A 17,592-nucleotide genomic window follows, 5' to 3' on the forward strand; every position below is an offset into this window, starting at 1 on the left:
CGCTGCCGTGAAACCTGCAGTGGGGGAAACACTGTCAGCGGGACTGGAAAATCCCACCGGTGTGAATGGCTGGAAAGTTCTGGCCAACACTGCCTCTGGCTTTCGAGGCAAAGACACTACACAACGGGTAACGGATTCAGACTGTGCAATAGCTAAAAACTGGTAAAAGTGAATCAGCAGCTGGGATTCGATCACTTTCTGTATTTTTGTTTCTGTAGGAAGGGGCGGCTGGTAAACAATCATCCATTTTACACTCTCGCATCGTCAAAATCTACAATGACTGATAGAGAAAAGTGATGGTCAACAGAATCAGTTTAACCTCAAATTCACAACAGGGCAATATAGATGGTGGTTAATTGACTTTGAAATATGATAAATTTGCAACTTGATCTGATGATCAATAATATCTTCAATCCACCTGAATTAATCTTAATAAACATTGGCAACAAACTTCAATATTACCAAATCCTGCCTGGACACAGGCTTGATTTAACTGAAAACCTGTCTTCAGCTCCTGAAACAGATATTTATTTAAGTGAGATTCCTTTCCTTCATTAACCATTTTTAACAATCCAGAAACCTCTCCAGCAGTTGAAGGGGGAAGAGAGATAGAGTATTGATAACGTGGACCCGAGAGTAATGGAGAGAGAAAGGGACAATGGTTTGGAATGCTCCCCTTTAAAGCTGCGATCCAAAAGAATAGAAAGGTCCAAAAGATGTGGATTGCCGCAATGTGCCCTCCCAGCAGCTTCCCTGCTGATTCGAGTGCCAACTTTCTGAAGCACATCTGCGATGGCAACTCCCAAGTTTGAGAGATTTAAATAAGCGACATGGTTCAAAGCCACAGAGCAACGGGATTTGATCTGTGAAAACTTGAACATCTGATGAGGCTGTGCAACCAACTTCATCCTTATGCAAACATGATAAAACTGGCAACCTTTCTTCACGGAGAGTTTTTAAAAATTCATTTGTGGGACATGGGCATCGCTGGCTGGTCAGCATTTATTGCCCATCCCTAGTTGCCCTCGAGAAGATGGTGGTGAGCAGCCTTCTTGAACTGCTGATACAACTGAGTGGCTCGCTGGGCCATTTCAGAGGGCATTTGAGAGTCAACCACATTGCTGTGGCTCTGGAGTCACATGTAGGCCAGACCAGGTAAGGACGGCAGATTTCCTTCCCTAAAGGACATTAGTAACCCAGATGGGGCCTTTTTTCAATAATCGACAATGGTTTCATGGTCATCAGTAGATTTTTAATTCCAGATATTTTTTACTGAATTCAAATTCCACCATCTGCCGTGACGAGATTTGAACCCAGGCTCCCAGAACATTAGCTGGGTTTCTGGATTAATAGTCCAGTGATAATAACACTAGGCCATTGCCCCCTTGTTTACTCAGAGGACATTGGCTTATAGATTGGAGACCCCATTCCTGCATGGAGTTAGTTTATATCCCAGTTCCTGGAATGCCTCGTAATTTATGTGGAAGTTATATTGCTCTGATGCCATTAATATAATAATGACTGTTTTTCTTTATTCATTCCCTTCCCACCTTTCCCTGGGACACGTTGCTGAGGTACAATTCTACACACACCAAGTCACCATTGCTGTAATTAAACAACTGCAGCTAAAGAATCCCACTCTGCTACCTGAACACATGACGAATTACAGCACATCTCAACCTCATCTTGAATGTATTCAAGAGGCGGCTGGATATAGCACTTGGGGCAAATGGGATCAAAGGTTATGGGGAGAAAGCAGGATTAGACTATTGAGTTGGACGACCAGCCATGATCGTAATGAATGGCGGAGCAGGCTCGAAGGGCCGAATGGCCTCCTCCTGCTCCTATCCTCTACGTTTCTATCTTCATCATCACGTATGCAACATTTCCTGAAACATATATTAGATAAGAGAAGGAAACCAGGCTGCTGCTTATTTTTTAAACTCTGTTACCCAGAGAATGACAGGCCCTGTCTTACCACTGCCCACCATCACCCTGGCTGAAACCAGCTGGCTCTGCACAGCGCAGGGGCAAAGCTGGCACCATCCGGGTGGGTTTTGCTCTGTACCAGACAGGGCAGTACATTTGCCAAGCAGGCTGTTCTGGCCCAGCATTGCTGGGGATTCTCAGACAGACGGGTGAACCAGCTGTTCGGGCCACAGAAAACCAGGAAAGATCATTCTGGTCCATGTGTCCAGCCCCAGAGATCACCACATTGAAGATTAATTAATGAATCATCTCCCACGTAGCTGCAATGTCATGTTTGAAGTCGAGAGAGGAAACGTAACCCACCATTGGCAGAGAGTTACTACAACGGTTTGATTGTCATACAAATAGCAAAATACTGCAGATGCTGGAACCCGAAATAAAAATGGAAAACTCAGCAGGTCTGGCAGCATCAAGAGGGAGAGAAAACAGAGTTAATGTTTCAAGTCTGTGAGATCCTCCTTCAGAACTAAAGACAGGCAAAAATGTGATTATATACAAGAGGAGATGGAATGGCTGGAACAGTGAATAGTGGGAGCTGAGAGAGGTTACAACAAAAATGTAGCAAAACTTAAGAACAAGTGAGAGATGTCCTGGTGGGGGAGGGGGAGGGAGGGTCTTTGCCTCGGAATAAAAAATGTTTGGGATTTACAAAAAAAGGATCAAGATGGGGGAGAAAGGTCACAGGTTAAAGTTGTTGAACTCAGTGTTGAGTCCAGAGGACGGTAACATGCCATACCAGAAGGTGAGGTGCTGCGTCTCTGGTTTGCATTGGGCTTCACTGGAGCATTGCAGCAGGCCAAGGGCAGACATGGGCATGAGAGCAAGATGCAGAGTTGTTGAAAAGGCAAGCGACAGGAAGGTTGGGCTCAGGTTTGCGGACTGAGCGAAGGTGTGTTCCGCAAAGCAGTCGCCTAGTCTGCAGTTAGTCTTCCCAGTGTAGAGGAGACTGCATTGGGAGCAGTGAACGCGTCAGGCCAAATTAAAGGAGCTGCAAGTTGCTTTACTTGAAAGGAATGTTTGGGCCTGGAACGGTGAGGGAGGGAGAGAGGGAGGGAGGGAGAGGGGCAGATGTTGAACCTTCTGTGATTGCAAGGGAAGTTGGCCTGGAAAGGGGATGAGGAGTTGGGCGTGATGGAGGAGTGGAGCAGGATGTCACACAGGGAATGGTCCCTGCGGAATGCTGACGGGGGAGTGAGGAGGAATGTATTTGGTGGAGACATCATGTTGGAGTTGACAGAAATGGTGGAGGATGATCCTTTGAATCCAGAGAATGGTGGAGTGGAAAGTGTGGACAAGAAGGGGCCCTATCCTGGTTCTGGGAGGGAGGGGAAGGAGTGAGCGCAGAGGTGCAGGAAATGGGTCAAACCCAGTTCAGCAACCTATTAACCTGGAGATAGAATCCTTGGTTAACGAAAAAGGCAGATGTATCAGAAGCGTCATAGTATCATCGGAACAGATACGACCGAGGTGGAGAAACTGGGAGAATGGGATGGAGTCCTTACAGGAAGCAGAGTGTGAGGAGCTGTTTGGCACTCAGCCTTTGTGAGGTAAAGGCCAGTGCTGCAGACAACAACAGCACTGGCCTTGTCGGTGAGTTTGATGGCAATGTCAGGGCCGGACTGAGAGAGCAAAGTGCAGGAAGTTCAGAAGGAGACAGGTTAGAGTGAGTGAGAGGAGCAGAGAAATTGAGACGGCCGATGTCATGCTGACAGTTCTCAATGAAAAGATCAAGAGCAGGTAAGAGGCATGAGGGAGGAGTCCAGGTAAAGGGAGGATACTGGAAGCAGGTATAAGGATCCATTGAACATTGGGGGAAGACTTCTGCCCAAAGAAGTGAGCACAGAGATGGAGGTGTGGAAAGGAGTGTAGCACCGTGCCGAGACTGACATTTATTGTGGTGAGGATGTACTGTCATGTCAGTGAGATGTGTCCAAATCTATCAGTTACATATTTAAGGTACAATTTCCTCTAGGAGTTGTACAATGACATTAGAAATACATGGACACAGAATCCAATATCATACACAAAGATATGGATGTACTATCTGTATTAATTGTGGCATGCATTAGAATGTTATCCTTTTACCAAACTAAATCAGTATTCCAGCTCTTCCATGCAACCTGATAACAATCTGAAATAAAAGCCCTAAAGGCACAGAATAAACAGCAAATATTTAGCAAACATCACAGCACTGAGGGGTCGTGCAATATCGCTGCAGTGACCTGTTGCAATATTAGTCTAGAAAGGTTATTAGTGATTGGTTACTGTTTAAAATACTATTGATTCTGGTCCATTTAAAAGTGAATTGTTGAACAGCTCAATACCACGCTTTGGTTCAAAGCGGTGAACTCATTTCCTTTCAGCCAGACAACCGACTCCTATTTCTTCCAGCGATGATCCAAAGTTCAAACAAATGGATTTGTACTGGTAGATTTGAAGAGGAAGTTATTTTGGAATTGACTGTGCAGGGTAAGTATGATGTATTTATTACATTTTTCCCTGTTGCCACAAGATGCATCATTACAACAAAAAGGCAGTCAATAATTTCCACATTGCAAATATCTTCCTCAACTTGAAGCTCGTGTGTCATTTTTCAAACACTAAACCCCAATGAATGACTAACACCTTCAGTGCAGGGCACAACACTGGCTAAAAAGACAAGAGGCACTTTGAACTGGTGGACTGACAATGAAAGCCAATTGGAGGCCAGATATCCAGGGTTTGCATTGCCAGTGAAGTCCACGAAAAGCAAAATACTGTGGATGAGAGTTTCTGTTCTGTTCTAGATAGGTTCTGTAGAAGAATCATACAGACGTTTCTCTCTCCACAGATGCTGCCAGACCTGCTGAGTTTATCCAGCATTTTCTGTTTACAAGTCCATTTACAAGTGATGTTCCACAGATGTGCAAAGTTTCTTAGTAAGCATTTTCAACAAGAATTTTGCATCTCAATTTTTCCTTTCTCCCTCTGTTATTTTCTTCTTCACTTATTCTATCATTTTAACCTGAATTTAAATGAATTTCTATCCAAGCTATGTTGCTTTAAGTAATTGAAATTGCGGCACTCACTTTTCTTTCTTAACCACCTGGCTTTTTTCATGAGAAAAGCAACATGAAATTGCCCATTGAAGTGGGCAGTCCAATGCACTCAAGTTAAAGGCTGACTCACTCATAGGAGTCACACCAGCAGATGGAAGTGAATGCAACACAAAGGTTTCGGAAGCAAAGAGACATAGATGCTGAATGGTCAGATGTTAAACCAATCGAAGCAGTTGTCTGGTTTAAGTTAACAAGCGAGTGGAAGTCAAGATTAACAAATTGGGATCTGGAACAAACTGGGATTTTAGAGCCTCGCTCATCCCGAAACCGGAAAATCCCGCCCGAGGTCAACAGACCTTTCCATGGTCCACCCCTCGCCTGCTCCGATTCCTATGGCGGGCGGAACGGTAAAATTCCAGAGCCTGTGTCAGGTAACGGAGAAGTGTGTCATCAATATCAGACCTGGTGAATGAAGATATCACCAGATTGATTTCTTCCCAGCACTGACCAGAAGTAATTCACACTGAACTGAGTTCATAGAGGTGACCAGAACTTCATTCACAACACAATTATACTGTGAAGACCAGAAACAACACAATTACATTTCTGATAGATTTCAGCCTGTGAAACTGGATCAAGGTGGAAGGTATGGGTTTTTAAAAAGTCTTAAAGAAAGGGGGATGAATTAAAAATAAATAACTGGGGAAAAAAATCACAGAATTGTTACAGTGCAGAAGGAGGCCATTCGGCCCATCGAGTCTGCTCCAGTTCCAAATGAGCAATTCACCTAGTGCCGTTCCCCTGCCTTCACCCCCTAACCCTGCACAGATAATAATCCAATTCTCTCTTGAATACCTCAACTGAAGCTGCCTCCACCACACATTCAGACAGTACATTCCAGATCCTAACCACTCGCTGTGTGAATCTGTCTCCACCACACTCTCAGACAGTACATTCCAGATCCTAACCACTCGCTGTGTGAATCTGTCTCCACCACACTCTCAGACAGTACATTCCAGATCATGGAATCCTAGAATCCCTACAGTGCAGGAGGTGGCCATTTGGTCCATTGTGTCTGCGCCGACCACAATTCTACCCAGGCTCTATCCCTATAACTCCACATATTTACCCTGCTAATCCCGCTGACACTAAGGGGCAATTTTCCATGGCCAATCCACCTAGCCTGCATGTCTTCTGGACTGTGGGAGGAAACCGGAGCACACGGAGGAAGCCCACACAGGCACAGGGAGATCACTTGCTGAGTACAGAAGTTTTTCCTCTATTGCTTCTTTTGCCAATTGCAGTATTTGAAATCTGTGTCCTCTGCTTCTCGATCCTTCCACCCTTGGGAAGGAGTTTTTTCCCTCTCTCCACTGTCGAGATGCCTTATGATTTTGAATAGCTCTATCAAATCTTCTCTCAACCTTCTCTTATCCATGAAAACCAGACTGGAGAAAGTGGGACGATGTATTTAGCTGAAGTTTCTCATCCCTGCAGCCATTCTCATGAACCTTTCCACAAATGCGGTGCCCGGGACTGGACACTCCAGCTGAGGGTAAACCTGTGTGTAAGTGGCACGCTGAATGGGGTGGTAAGATTTTTAAACTATTAGACATTAAGGCACTGACAGAACTAGCAGCATTCAGTTAAATGACTTTTAAAACAAGTTTATGGGCAACAAGAAGGAATTTACCCATATGGGATGCAGTAATTGATTTAAACGAGTGATCATGATAGTAAAACACAGGCACTGATATTTTGAATGTATTATTATTGATTTTAAGGAATATTGTTCACTTTGGCCAAAAGCAGTTTACTGTGAGGCATCGCGGTAAAAGGCATTAGGATGTCTTTTTACCGTTTTATCAGTTAAAGTTTCGGTCTGAAGGAACGTATAGAACACTTAATCATATTTCAGGAATAGAGTATATTCACTGTCCGGATGAGACGGACTGGCTCCCAGACAGGGTGTCACGAGTTAGTCTGGTTAGACCTCTAAGGGAACCCAGGAGAACATTTATTTGAACTCTGGGCTGAGCGTATCAGCTACCAGGTAACTGGCGAATGAGGTCATGATGTGGGAATGAGGGCATGATGTGGGAATGAGGTCATGATGTGGGAATGAGGGCATGATGTGGGAATGAGGGCATGATGTGGGAATGAGGTCATGATGTGGGAATGAGGTCATGATGTGGGAATGAGGTCATGATGTGGGAATGAGGTCAGCCAAGACAGGAGGCAGCTTCTGGATTTCACAGACTAATAAAGTACCATTGTGCTGGGAAGTGGAATGCGATTGGCTAAAATATTTGACAAGTATTATTGTTGATTTGTGTATCCTGAAGATAATTGAATTAAAGTTACTGAAAGGTGGGAATGATTGATAAGAAAACCTATAATTGATCTGTTTTGAATTGTATATGTCAGATTTAATCAGAGAGATCTGGCAGCTCAGTCTCAGAGCTGTCCTGACCCTTTGATGGTCTCCTGGCAGCTGCTGGTTTAAATAAAGTTACATCTTTATACAGAGATACCTGCCTCGTGAGTCTTGTATTGTCTAAACTTTAGGCAGTGCCGGTTACTCCACCAGCACCGTGTTTAATACAAGTTTATATGTGCCTCCTTTCTCTCTTATTCTCTAACTCTCATTAGTAAAGTCTAGGATTCTGCTTTATTAACTGCTCTCTCCACCTGTTCTAGGCACACTCAGCTCCCTCTGCTCCTGCACCTTGTAGAATTGTACCTGTTATTTTATACTGTGTCTCGAGATAAGCCTTCAAGCCATCCTGCCGTGGCGCTCCCCGCCCTCATGTAATCCTACCAGCTACATGTTGTTCAGAAGTGTACTGGCAACTGAACAATGAGGAACACTACAGACAGTTACCCGCAGATCCGACCAAAGAACACACCCTCAACTCAACAGACTGATCAAGACCTTTGATCCGGACCTTCAGAGCACCCTCCGTGCTCTCATCCCACGTACTCCCCGCATTGGAGATCTCTACTGCCTCCCGAAGATACACAAGGCAAACACACCCGGCCGTCCCATCGTATCGGGCAATGGGACCCTGTGCGAGAACCTCTCCGGCTATGTCGAGGGCATCCTGAAACCCATTGTACAAAGAACCCCCAGCTTTTGTCGCGACACTACGGACTTCCTACAGAAACTCAGCACACATGGAGCAGTTGAACCAGGAGCACTCCTCGTCACAATGGATGTCTCGGCACTCTACACCAGCATCCCCCACGATGATGGCATTGCTGCAACTGCCTCAGTACTCAACGCCAACAACTGCCAGTTTCCAGATGCAATTTTACAACTGATCCGCTTCATCCTGGACCACAATGTCTTCAGCTTCAACAACCAGTTCTTCCTCCAGACACACGGAACAGCCATGGGGACCAAATTCGCACCTCAATATGCCAACACCTTCATGCACAGGTTCGAACAAGACTTCACCGCACAGGACCTTCAACCGATGCTATACACTAGATACATCGATGACATTTTCTTCCTTTAGACTCATGGTGAACAATCACTGAAACAACTATATGCTGACATTAACAAGTTCCATCCCACCATCAGACTCACCATGACTACTCTCTGGAATCGGTTGCATTCTTGAACACACGCATCTCCATTAAGGACGGTCACCTCAGCACCTCACTGTACCACAAACCCACGGATAACCTCACGATGCTCCACTTCTCCAGCTTCCACCCTAAACACGTTAAAGAAGCCATCCCCTACGGACAAGCCCTCCGTATACACAGGATCTGCTCAGGTGAGGAGGATCGCAACAGACACCTCCAGACGCTGAAAGATGCCCTCATAAGAACAGGATATGGCGCTCCACTCATCGATCAACAGTTCCGACGCGCCACAGTGAAAAACCGCACCGACCTCCTCAGAAGACAAACACAGGATACAGCGGACAGAATACCCTTCGTCATCCAGTACTTCCCCGGAGCGGAGAAGCTACGACATCTCCTCCGGAGCCTTCAACATGTCATTGATGAAGACGAACATCTCGCCAAGGCCATCCCCACACCCCCACTTCTTGCCTTCAAACAACCGCACAACCTCAAACAGACCATTGTCCGCAGCAAACTACCCAGCCTTCAGGAGAACAGTGACCATGATACCACACAACCCTGCCACAGCAACCTCTGCAAGACGTGCCGGATCATCGACACGGATGCCATCATCTCACGTGAGAACACCATCCACCAGGTACACGGTACATACTCTTGCAACTCGGCCAACGTTGTCTACCTGATACGCTGCAGGAAAGGATGTCCCGAGGCATGGTACATTGGGGAAACCATGCAGGCGCTACGACAACGGATGAATGAACACCGCTCGACAATCACCAGGCAAGACTGTTCTCTTCCTGCTGGGGAACACCATAAGACCATAAGACATATGAGCGGAAGTAAGGCCATTCGGCCCATCGAGTCCACTCCACCATTCAATCATGGTTGATTTCAACTCCATTTACCCGCTCTCTCCCCATAGCCCTTAATTCCTCGAGAAATCAAGAATTTATCAATTTCTGTCTTGAAGACGCTCAACGTCTCGGCCTCCACAGCCTTCTGTGGCAATGAATTCCACAGACCTACCACTCTCTGGCTGAAGAAATTTCTCCTCATCTCTGTTCTAAAGTGACTCCCTTTTATTCTAAGGCTGTGCCCCCGCGTCCTAGTCTCCCCTGCTAATGGAAACAACTTCCCTACGTCCATCCTATCTAAGCCGTTCATTATCTTGTAAGTTTCTATTAGATCTCCCCTCAACCTCCTAAACTCCAATGAATATAATCCCACGATCCTCAGACGTTCATCGTATGTCAGGCCTACCATTCCTGGTACTTCAGCAGTGACTTCAGCAGTCACGGGCATTCGGCCTCTTATCTTCAGGTAAACATTCTCCAAGGCAGCCTTTACGACACACGACAGCGCAGAGTTGCTGAGCAGAGACTGATAGCCAAGTTCCGGACACATGAGGATAGTCTCGACCGAGATCTTGAGTTCATGTCACACTATCTGTAACCCCCACGACTTGCAAAATCTCACTAACTGTCCTGTCTGGAGACAATACACATCTCTTTAACCTGTGCTTAACGCTCTCTCCACTCACATTGTCTGTACCTTTAAGACTTGATTAGCTGTAAAGACTCACATTCCAACCATTATTTTGTAAATTGAGTTTGTGTCTTTATATGCCCTGTTTGTGAACAGAATTCCCACTCACCTGAAGAAGGAGCAGCGCTCTGAAAGCTAGTGGTGTTTGCTACCAAATAAGCCTGTTGGACTTTAACCTGGTGTTGTGAGACTTCTTACTGTGGGTACTCGGAAATGCAGCAGCCCATGTATTTGCACAGAGCAAGATCCCACGGATAGCACTGAGACACTGAACAGTTTGCCTGTTTTTGCGGTATTGATTGAGGGATAAACATGGAAAGGGTGCAGAGCAATATGTATGACTGGGAGGAATGATAAGAACAGATAAAGTTTTACAACTTTATAGAGCAGACAGGAAACCTCAGAGAGTTAATGTTATTGAACGGTAACGATTCGGTAAACCATTAATTATACTTGTGTGTGTGGTAGGAAACTACACTCATAAAAGGTGGAAAGATTGTAAATGCTGGACACCAGTCAGCCTGGTGATTGAGAGAGACAAAAAGATTCAGAATGCAGCCTGGATACTTCCATCTGAGCTTTAGAGGGAAGGTCATAAACTAAATAGACTTTTCTGATCTTTACCTTTTCCTATTTTCCCACCCGAGTTGTTTATCCTTCACATGAACCCAGACAGCAGGCTATTTGACTAAAGGGGCATCACTCTGTCCTTCTCCAGGAGAAGCAGGATTATTGCCTCGGGTTGAAGAATGCCAGTCTGACTTTCTGACATGGCTCCTCACCAACCAGGCCTGGCACGGACCAGGAACTGAAGTCGTTCCTATCCTGTGCGCCTCAGCTACTTCCTGCTTTAAACAGAGCCACTCGAGCAGTTAATACCAGTAATACTTTGATATTAACATGTTGTCAAGACAGTCAGCTCACACTGCTATGGTGAAATAATGAGTTTTAGAATTTCTCCTGCCGTTAATTAAAGCTGACTCACAGATTATTTTATATTTAATGAATGACTTCATTACAGGGTAATACTCTATTCACACGGATGAGAAGCTGCAGCTTGTTACACGGAGGTAAACAGCCCATATCCAGCAACCCGAGACACAACAACAAACATGGCGGCAGTATTCATCAGCAGTAAAGAGATTCCTACATAATCGTCATCGATCTACAATACTCGCATCAATCGCTCTGGATCTAACATTCTGAAACTGTGTTCTACTTTTTAATGTGTTATGTCCATTCCACACTCCCCATCTCTCAAACCATATCAACACTTTCACATTAAACTGTAATGATAAGAATATCCAGCAGGTGGCAAGTTGAGCTCGATGGCAGGACAGTAACATTATTGTCACATTCCAGCCCAAGTGTTGACAGTCAGTTGAGAAAATGTTTTATTTTAGACACTGTCTGGTCCTATTAATACATGCAGATGTCCGGACAACATGCTACGTTTCAGGAACTTTCAATCAAGATTCTAATGGAACACAATGAGTTCTGGTGGGTTCTGTCTGAAGACAGATCTGACCCACAATGCTGCATGGTCTCCCCTCAGGGTAGGGGCGAGGAGGCAGTTCCTGGATCCACGCAGCCAGAATTGGGGTCAAACCCCATGCTTTCAGATTCTGATCCGCATCAACCATCCAACCAACTGAACCAACAGAGCAAACACCCCCCCTCCCTCTCTCCATGCCCCCCGCCAAGAGAGTCTAAGTTACTGTGGCAACAAACACCTTTGCGTACATGTTGCAGCCAGGGTTAATGAAGGGTGGTGGTAAGGGCTTCCATTTCCTTCCCTGACAGGGAATCTCTCCCACACTTACCACTTGCCATTGGAAGGATTTACAGATGGATGCTCAAACCTGTTCGGCTGCATTATGAACGCATTTATGGGTGGCACGGTGGCACAGTGGTTAGCACCGCTGCCTCATAGTGCCAGGGACCTGGGTTCAATTCCAGCCTTAGGTGACTGTGTGGAGTCCGCACGTTTTCCTAGTGTCTGCGTGGGCTTCCACCGGGTGCTCCAGTTTCCTCCCACAGTCCAAAGATACAAGAACATAAGAACATAAGAAATAGGAGCAGGAGTAGGCCATCTAGCCCCTCGAGCCTGCCCCGCCATTCAATAAGATCATGGCTGATCTGACAGTGGTTTAGTTCCACTTACCCGCCCGCTCCCCATAACCCTTAATTCCATTATTGATCAGAAATCTATCTAAATATGTGACTTAAACATATTTAACGAGGTAGCCTCCACTGCTTCAATGGGCAGAGAATTCCAGAGATTCACTACCCTCCGAGAGAAGAAGTTCCTCCTCAACTCTGTCCTAAACTGACTCCCTCTTATTTTGAGGCTGTGTCCTCTCGTTCTTTTTTCCTTTCAAAGAACAAAGAACAATACAGCACAGGAACAGTCCCTTCGGCCCTCCAAGCCCGCGCCGCTCCCTGGTCCAAACTAGACCATGCTTTTGTATCCCTCCATTCCCACTCCGTTCATGTGGCTATCTAGATAAGTCTTAAACGTTCCCAGTGTGTCCGCCTCCACCACCTTGCCCGGCAGCGCATTCCAGGCCCCCACCACCCTCTGTGTAAAATACGTCCTTCTGATATCCGTGTTAAACCTCCACCCCCCTCACCTTGAACCTATGACCCCTCGTGAACGTCACCACTGACCTGGGAAAAAGCTTCCCACCGTTCACCCTATCTATGCCTTTCATAATTTTATACACCTCTATTAGGTCACCCCTCATCCTCCGTCTTTCCAGTGAGAACAACCCCAGTTTACCCAATCTCTCCTCATAACTAAGCCCTTCCATACCAGGCAACATCCTGGTAAACCTCCTCTGCACTCTCTCTAAAGCCTCCACGTCCTTCTGGTAGTGTGGCGACCAGAACTGAGTGCAGTATTCCAAGTGCGGCCGAACCAACGTTCTAAACAACTGCAACATCAGACCCCAACTTTTATACTCTATGCCCCGTCCTATAAAGCAAGCATGCCATTTGCCTTCTTCACCACCTTCTCCACCTGTGACGTCACCTTCAAGGATCTGTGGACTTGCACACCCAGGTCCCTCTGCGTATCTACACCCTTTATGGTTCTGCCATTTGTCGTATAGCTCCCCCCTACGTTAGTTCTACCAAAATGCATCACTTCGCATTTATCTGGATTGAACTCCATCTGCCATTTCTTTGCCCAAATTTCCAGCCTATCTATATCCTTCTGTAGCCTCTGACAATGTTCCTCACTATCTGCAAGTCCAGCCATTTTCATGTCGTCCGCAAACTTACTGATCACCTCAGTTACACCTTCTTCCAGATCGTTTATATAAATCACAAACAGCAGAGTTCCCAATACAGAGCCCTGCGGAACACCACTAGTCACAGGCCTCCAGCCGGAAAAAGACCCTTCCACTACCACCCTCTGTCTTCTGTGACCAAGCCAGTTCTCCACCCATCTAGCCACCTCCCCCTTTATCCCATGAGATCCAACCTTTTGCACCAAACTACCATGAGGGACTTTGTCAAACGCTTTACTAAAGTCCATATAGACGACATCCACGGCCCTTCCCTCGTCAACCATTCTAGTCACTTCTTCAAAAAACTCCACCAGGTTAGTGAGGCATGACCTCCCTCTCACAAAACCATGTTGACTATCGTTAATGAGTTTATTCCGTTCTAAATGTGCATACATCCTATCTCTAAGAATCCTCTCCAACAACTTCCCCACCACGGACGTCAAGCTCACCGGCCTATAATTTCCCGGGTTATCCTTCCTACCCTTCTTAAATAACGGGACCACATTAGCTATCCTCCAATCCTCTGGGACATCACCCGTGTCCAGTGACGAGACAAAGATTTGCATCAGAGGCCCAGCGATTTAATCTCTCGTCTCCCTGAGCAGCCTTGGATAGATTCCATCAGGCCCTGGGGATTTGTCAGTCTTTATATTCCCTAAAAAACCGAACACTTCCTCCCTTGTAATGGAGATTTTCTCTAACGGGTCAACACTCCCCTCCGAGACACTCCCAGTCAACACATCCCTCTCCTTTGTGAATACCGACGCAAAGTATTCATTTAGGATCTCCCCTACTTCTTTGGGCTCCAAGCATAATTCGCCACTTTTGTCCCCGAGAGGTCCGATTTTTTCCCTGACAACCCTTTCTAAGTGGAAAGAATCTCTCTGCCTCTACCCTGTCTCGCCCCTTCATTATCTTATATGTCTCTATAAGATCTCCCCTCAGCCTTCTAAACTCCAACGAGTACAGGCCCAATCTACTCAATCTCTCCTCATAAGCTAACCCCCTCATCTCCGGTATCAACCTGGTGAACCTTCTCTGTACTCCCTCCAAGGCCAATACATCCTTCCGCAAATAAGGTTATGCAGGTTAGGTTGATTGGTAATGCCAAGTTGCCTTACAGTGCTCAAAGATGTGAAGGTTAAGGGGACGAGCAGGGTAAATATGTGGGGTTACAGGGATAAGGCCTGGTTGGGGTGCTCTGTCAGAGAGTCGGTGCAGACTTGATGTGCTGCACTGGAGGGATTATATGATTCCTTGGCATCAAGTCCTGGAGTGGGACTAGCACCCAGAGCGTCTGGTGCAGAGGCGGGGGTGCTATCCACTGTGCTAAAGACCTTCATTCTGGTGGATTGCTGGGGTTAATAAGACTCTTCCAATGCTGTATTAACAACTGATAATAGCAGTTCTGTGCCATCAGTAGAAAGTTGACATTCCATTTCTTTATCCAATCCTTGCTCTGGTTCAATACCTGTTACAAAGAACAATGTTGTAAACTGGATGTGAAATTATTAAACTGAAGGAAGCTGGTTGTGAGGATGTGGAGTGTGCATGCTGTACTGGAACCAGCAAGAAAATCCAAAATCTGTGAAAAGGGGGGAACAGAGTGAACATTTCAGGTTGATGAGATTTTCATCAGAATCTTTCTGACGGTTCCAGTTTCTCCTTTATTCACAGCTGCTACCTGAGAGTTTTAGCATTTTCCCTTTTAACACCAAAGAAACATGTTTGTCTGGCTTTATTTGAAAATACTTTAAATCGTTCCGTCCACGAAGCAGAGCAATTCTTTACAATCCTATTGAATCATCAAGGAACAATGGATAACCAGAATTATCTTGGAATAACTCAGGAAGCTCTGAGCTCTTTCCAAGAATCCCTTCAATCATATGTCTACTTTTTAAAAAGTCTTAAATAACTATGGCTGTAGACGATTCCAACTTTGTGAATTTAAATATATAACCAAGCTTTTGTTTTTGAAAACCTCAAGCCTTTCGCTAGACAAGCAAAAACCAACCTTGTCTTGTGATTGATAAATGACATGTAAAGGTGATTAGCTGACTGCACTTGTATAAACCACATCACAATACTATAGATTGTACTCAAATCTGAATCACATTTACCTAACTCAGCATTAAAGAAACCCTTTTATGTTAAAAGGTTATTTAAAATAAATTAAGCCTCCATCACTCTGGTATTTTCCACAATAGAATTTCTAAACAGGTTCCATTTTCCTCATGTTCCTATTCTGATTTTTCACAGAAATAACTCTCCGGGATGTGACTTTCAAACGCAACTCTCCATTTCTCCTTCCCGACAACCTTGGGAGTGAGACACTTCAGTTCACACCTTGCAGGGTGACTGCGTGACCGACAGTGACTGGTTATAGATCTCACTTGCCAAAATATTCAGTGATGATAAATGTAGTCAGTTTCTCAATATCCAGAATTTTAAATAGTTAGCAAGGATTTTTTTTTTAAATCTTAAAATTTAGCCGCTGCTATTTTCAAGCTTAGCTCTTGTTACAAGACTTCAGACGAGAGCAGCTGTTTGTCTCAAGGAAGTGTATTTCTGGAATTAAATTTTAAGTCACTCAGATTATCGGCTGAAGGAAAACGTCTGTTTAAAATGCTGCTGAACTTCCAACTTCATCCTCCGCTGTGCCGGGGTCGATAGTGTGGGTGCCAAAGTTTCTCCCCTTCCACTGAAACTATCAGCCAGGGTTCCCATACCTGCTCTTCCCTGCTGCCGTCAGACTTTTGAATGTACCTACCTCGCATTAAGTTGATATTTCGCTACATCCTAACTATGACTATAACACTGCATTCTGCACTCTCTCCTTTCCTTCTCTATGAACAGTATGCTCTGTCTGTATAGCGCGCAAGAAACAATACTTTTCATTGTATGTTAACACGTGACAATAATAAATCAAATGTCTGTGTGTATATGCGCATGTGTGCATGTATGTGTGCGCATGCACATGGGTGTGCATACACGTGTGTGCACGTGTATATGTGCGTGTGTGCATGTATGTGTGCACACGTGTGCGTGTGCGCGCGCAGATGATAGATGAGCAAAAGATTGCCTTTAGGTGCCACGTTTCCACCCTCACGGTGATAAATTTACCAGCTGTAACTCTGCCTCAGTGAAAGGTTGCTCAGATGAAGCAGTCCAAGGCAGATGCCACAAACGACCCAGAGTCCTACTTAACGCGTGCAATTATCCAGATGTTTTTGTTTTACTTTTTCCGAAAAAGGTTTAAAAAAACTAGTCACATGCTGCATAAAATGCTAATTAGGCAGTGTTATAAATAGCCAGGCTCCGATCAGGAACTGCTTGTCCGACCCAGCTTTGGGACTTGGGCAACATCCCGACACCATTCCCTCCAACACAGACAATTACTTTTCAATCCAAAAACAAATTGTAAATCTTCAAAAGGTCTGTTTTTCACTGCTGAACAGGCGAGGGATACAGGAACAGCTCTGTGATTTTACAGTGCGACTGGCAATTCTCAAAGTTACTCATCTGCAGAGTTAAATCTGGTCCGAACAACTTTTATCAGCAAACTAAAAAAAGAGGGTGGGGGGGTGGGAGGTCAAACGACAAACACTCTACCTTAGGCACTTCTTCCTCCTCGCTCTGTGAAGCAAGCTGATTAAGATTACCAGAGCTCGGAATTTAACACCCCTGGCAGGCATGGCAGTAGCTTTCAGTGTCGTCCACCTGGACTGTCAGCATTACTGTGTTTTCAGCACAGCCCTTTCAGCCTCTCCTGGATTCAGCACATCTCCCAGCAGCTGTGCTGCGAGTGGCAGGGATACAGACGCTGCCAAGTTACTCACACTCCAAACACAACAGTGGCTGAGTAAGACTTTTGCAGAGTCCCAAAAGCTGCAGTCTTTCAGAGGAGGATGATTATGATTCCAAGGAAGGGGAGGAGAAAAGGACCAACCCACTGGTAGCTGCTCTCCCAGCAGAATGGAACTACTACTTTTAGAAGAAAGATCCAAGCATTCAAACAGCCCCCTGGATGGATTTTGGAGACGACAGGCACACAATAGAAATCACACGGGGCAGAAAATAAATCATCTCCTCGTCAAAGACCAGCCATTTGCTGCCAACAACCCCCCTCC

At 45.4% G+C, this 17,592-nt stretch overlaps 1 protein-coding gene across 1 annotated transcript in view; it reads right to left on the reverse strand.

Annotated features, from left to right (window-relative positions):
* Positions 1–17,242, reverse strand: part of LOC144509679 (rap1 GTPase-activating protein 1-like) — a 220,362-nt gene extending 203,120 nt beyond the window's left edge. The window contains exon 1 of the mRNA XM_078238455.1: positions 17,075–17,242. Within this exon, the coding sequence (XP_078094581.1) occupies positions 17,075–17,157 (83 nt within the window). The 5' untranslated portion in view covers positions 17,158–17,242. The remainder of the gene's footprint in view (positions 1–17,074) is intronic.
* Between the last annotated feature and the right edge of the window lie 350 nt (positions 17,243–17,592).

This window comes from Mustelus asterias, chromosome 22, assembly GCF_964213995.1.
Source record: "Mustelus asterias chromosome 22, sMusAst1.hap1.1, whole genome shotgun sequence".
NCBI classification, from domain to species: Eukaryota; Metazoa; Chordata; class Chondrichthyes; order Carcharhiniformes; family Triakidae; genus Mustelus; species Mustelus asterias.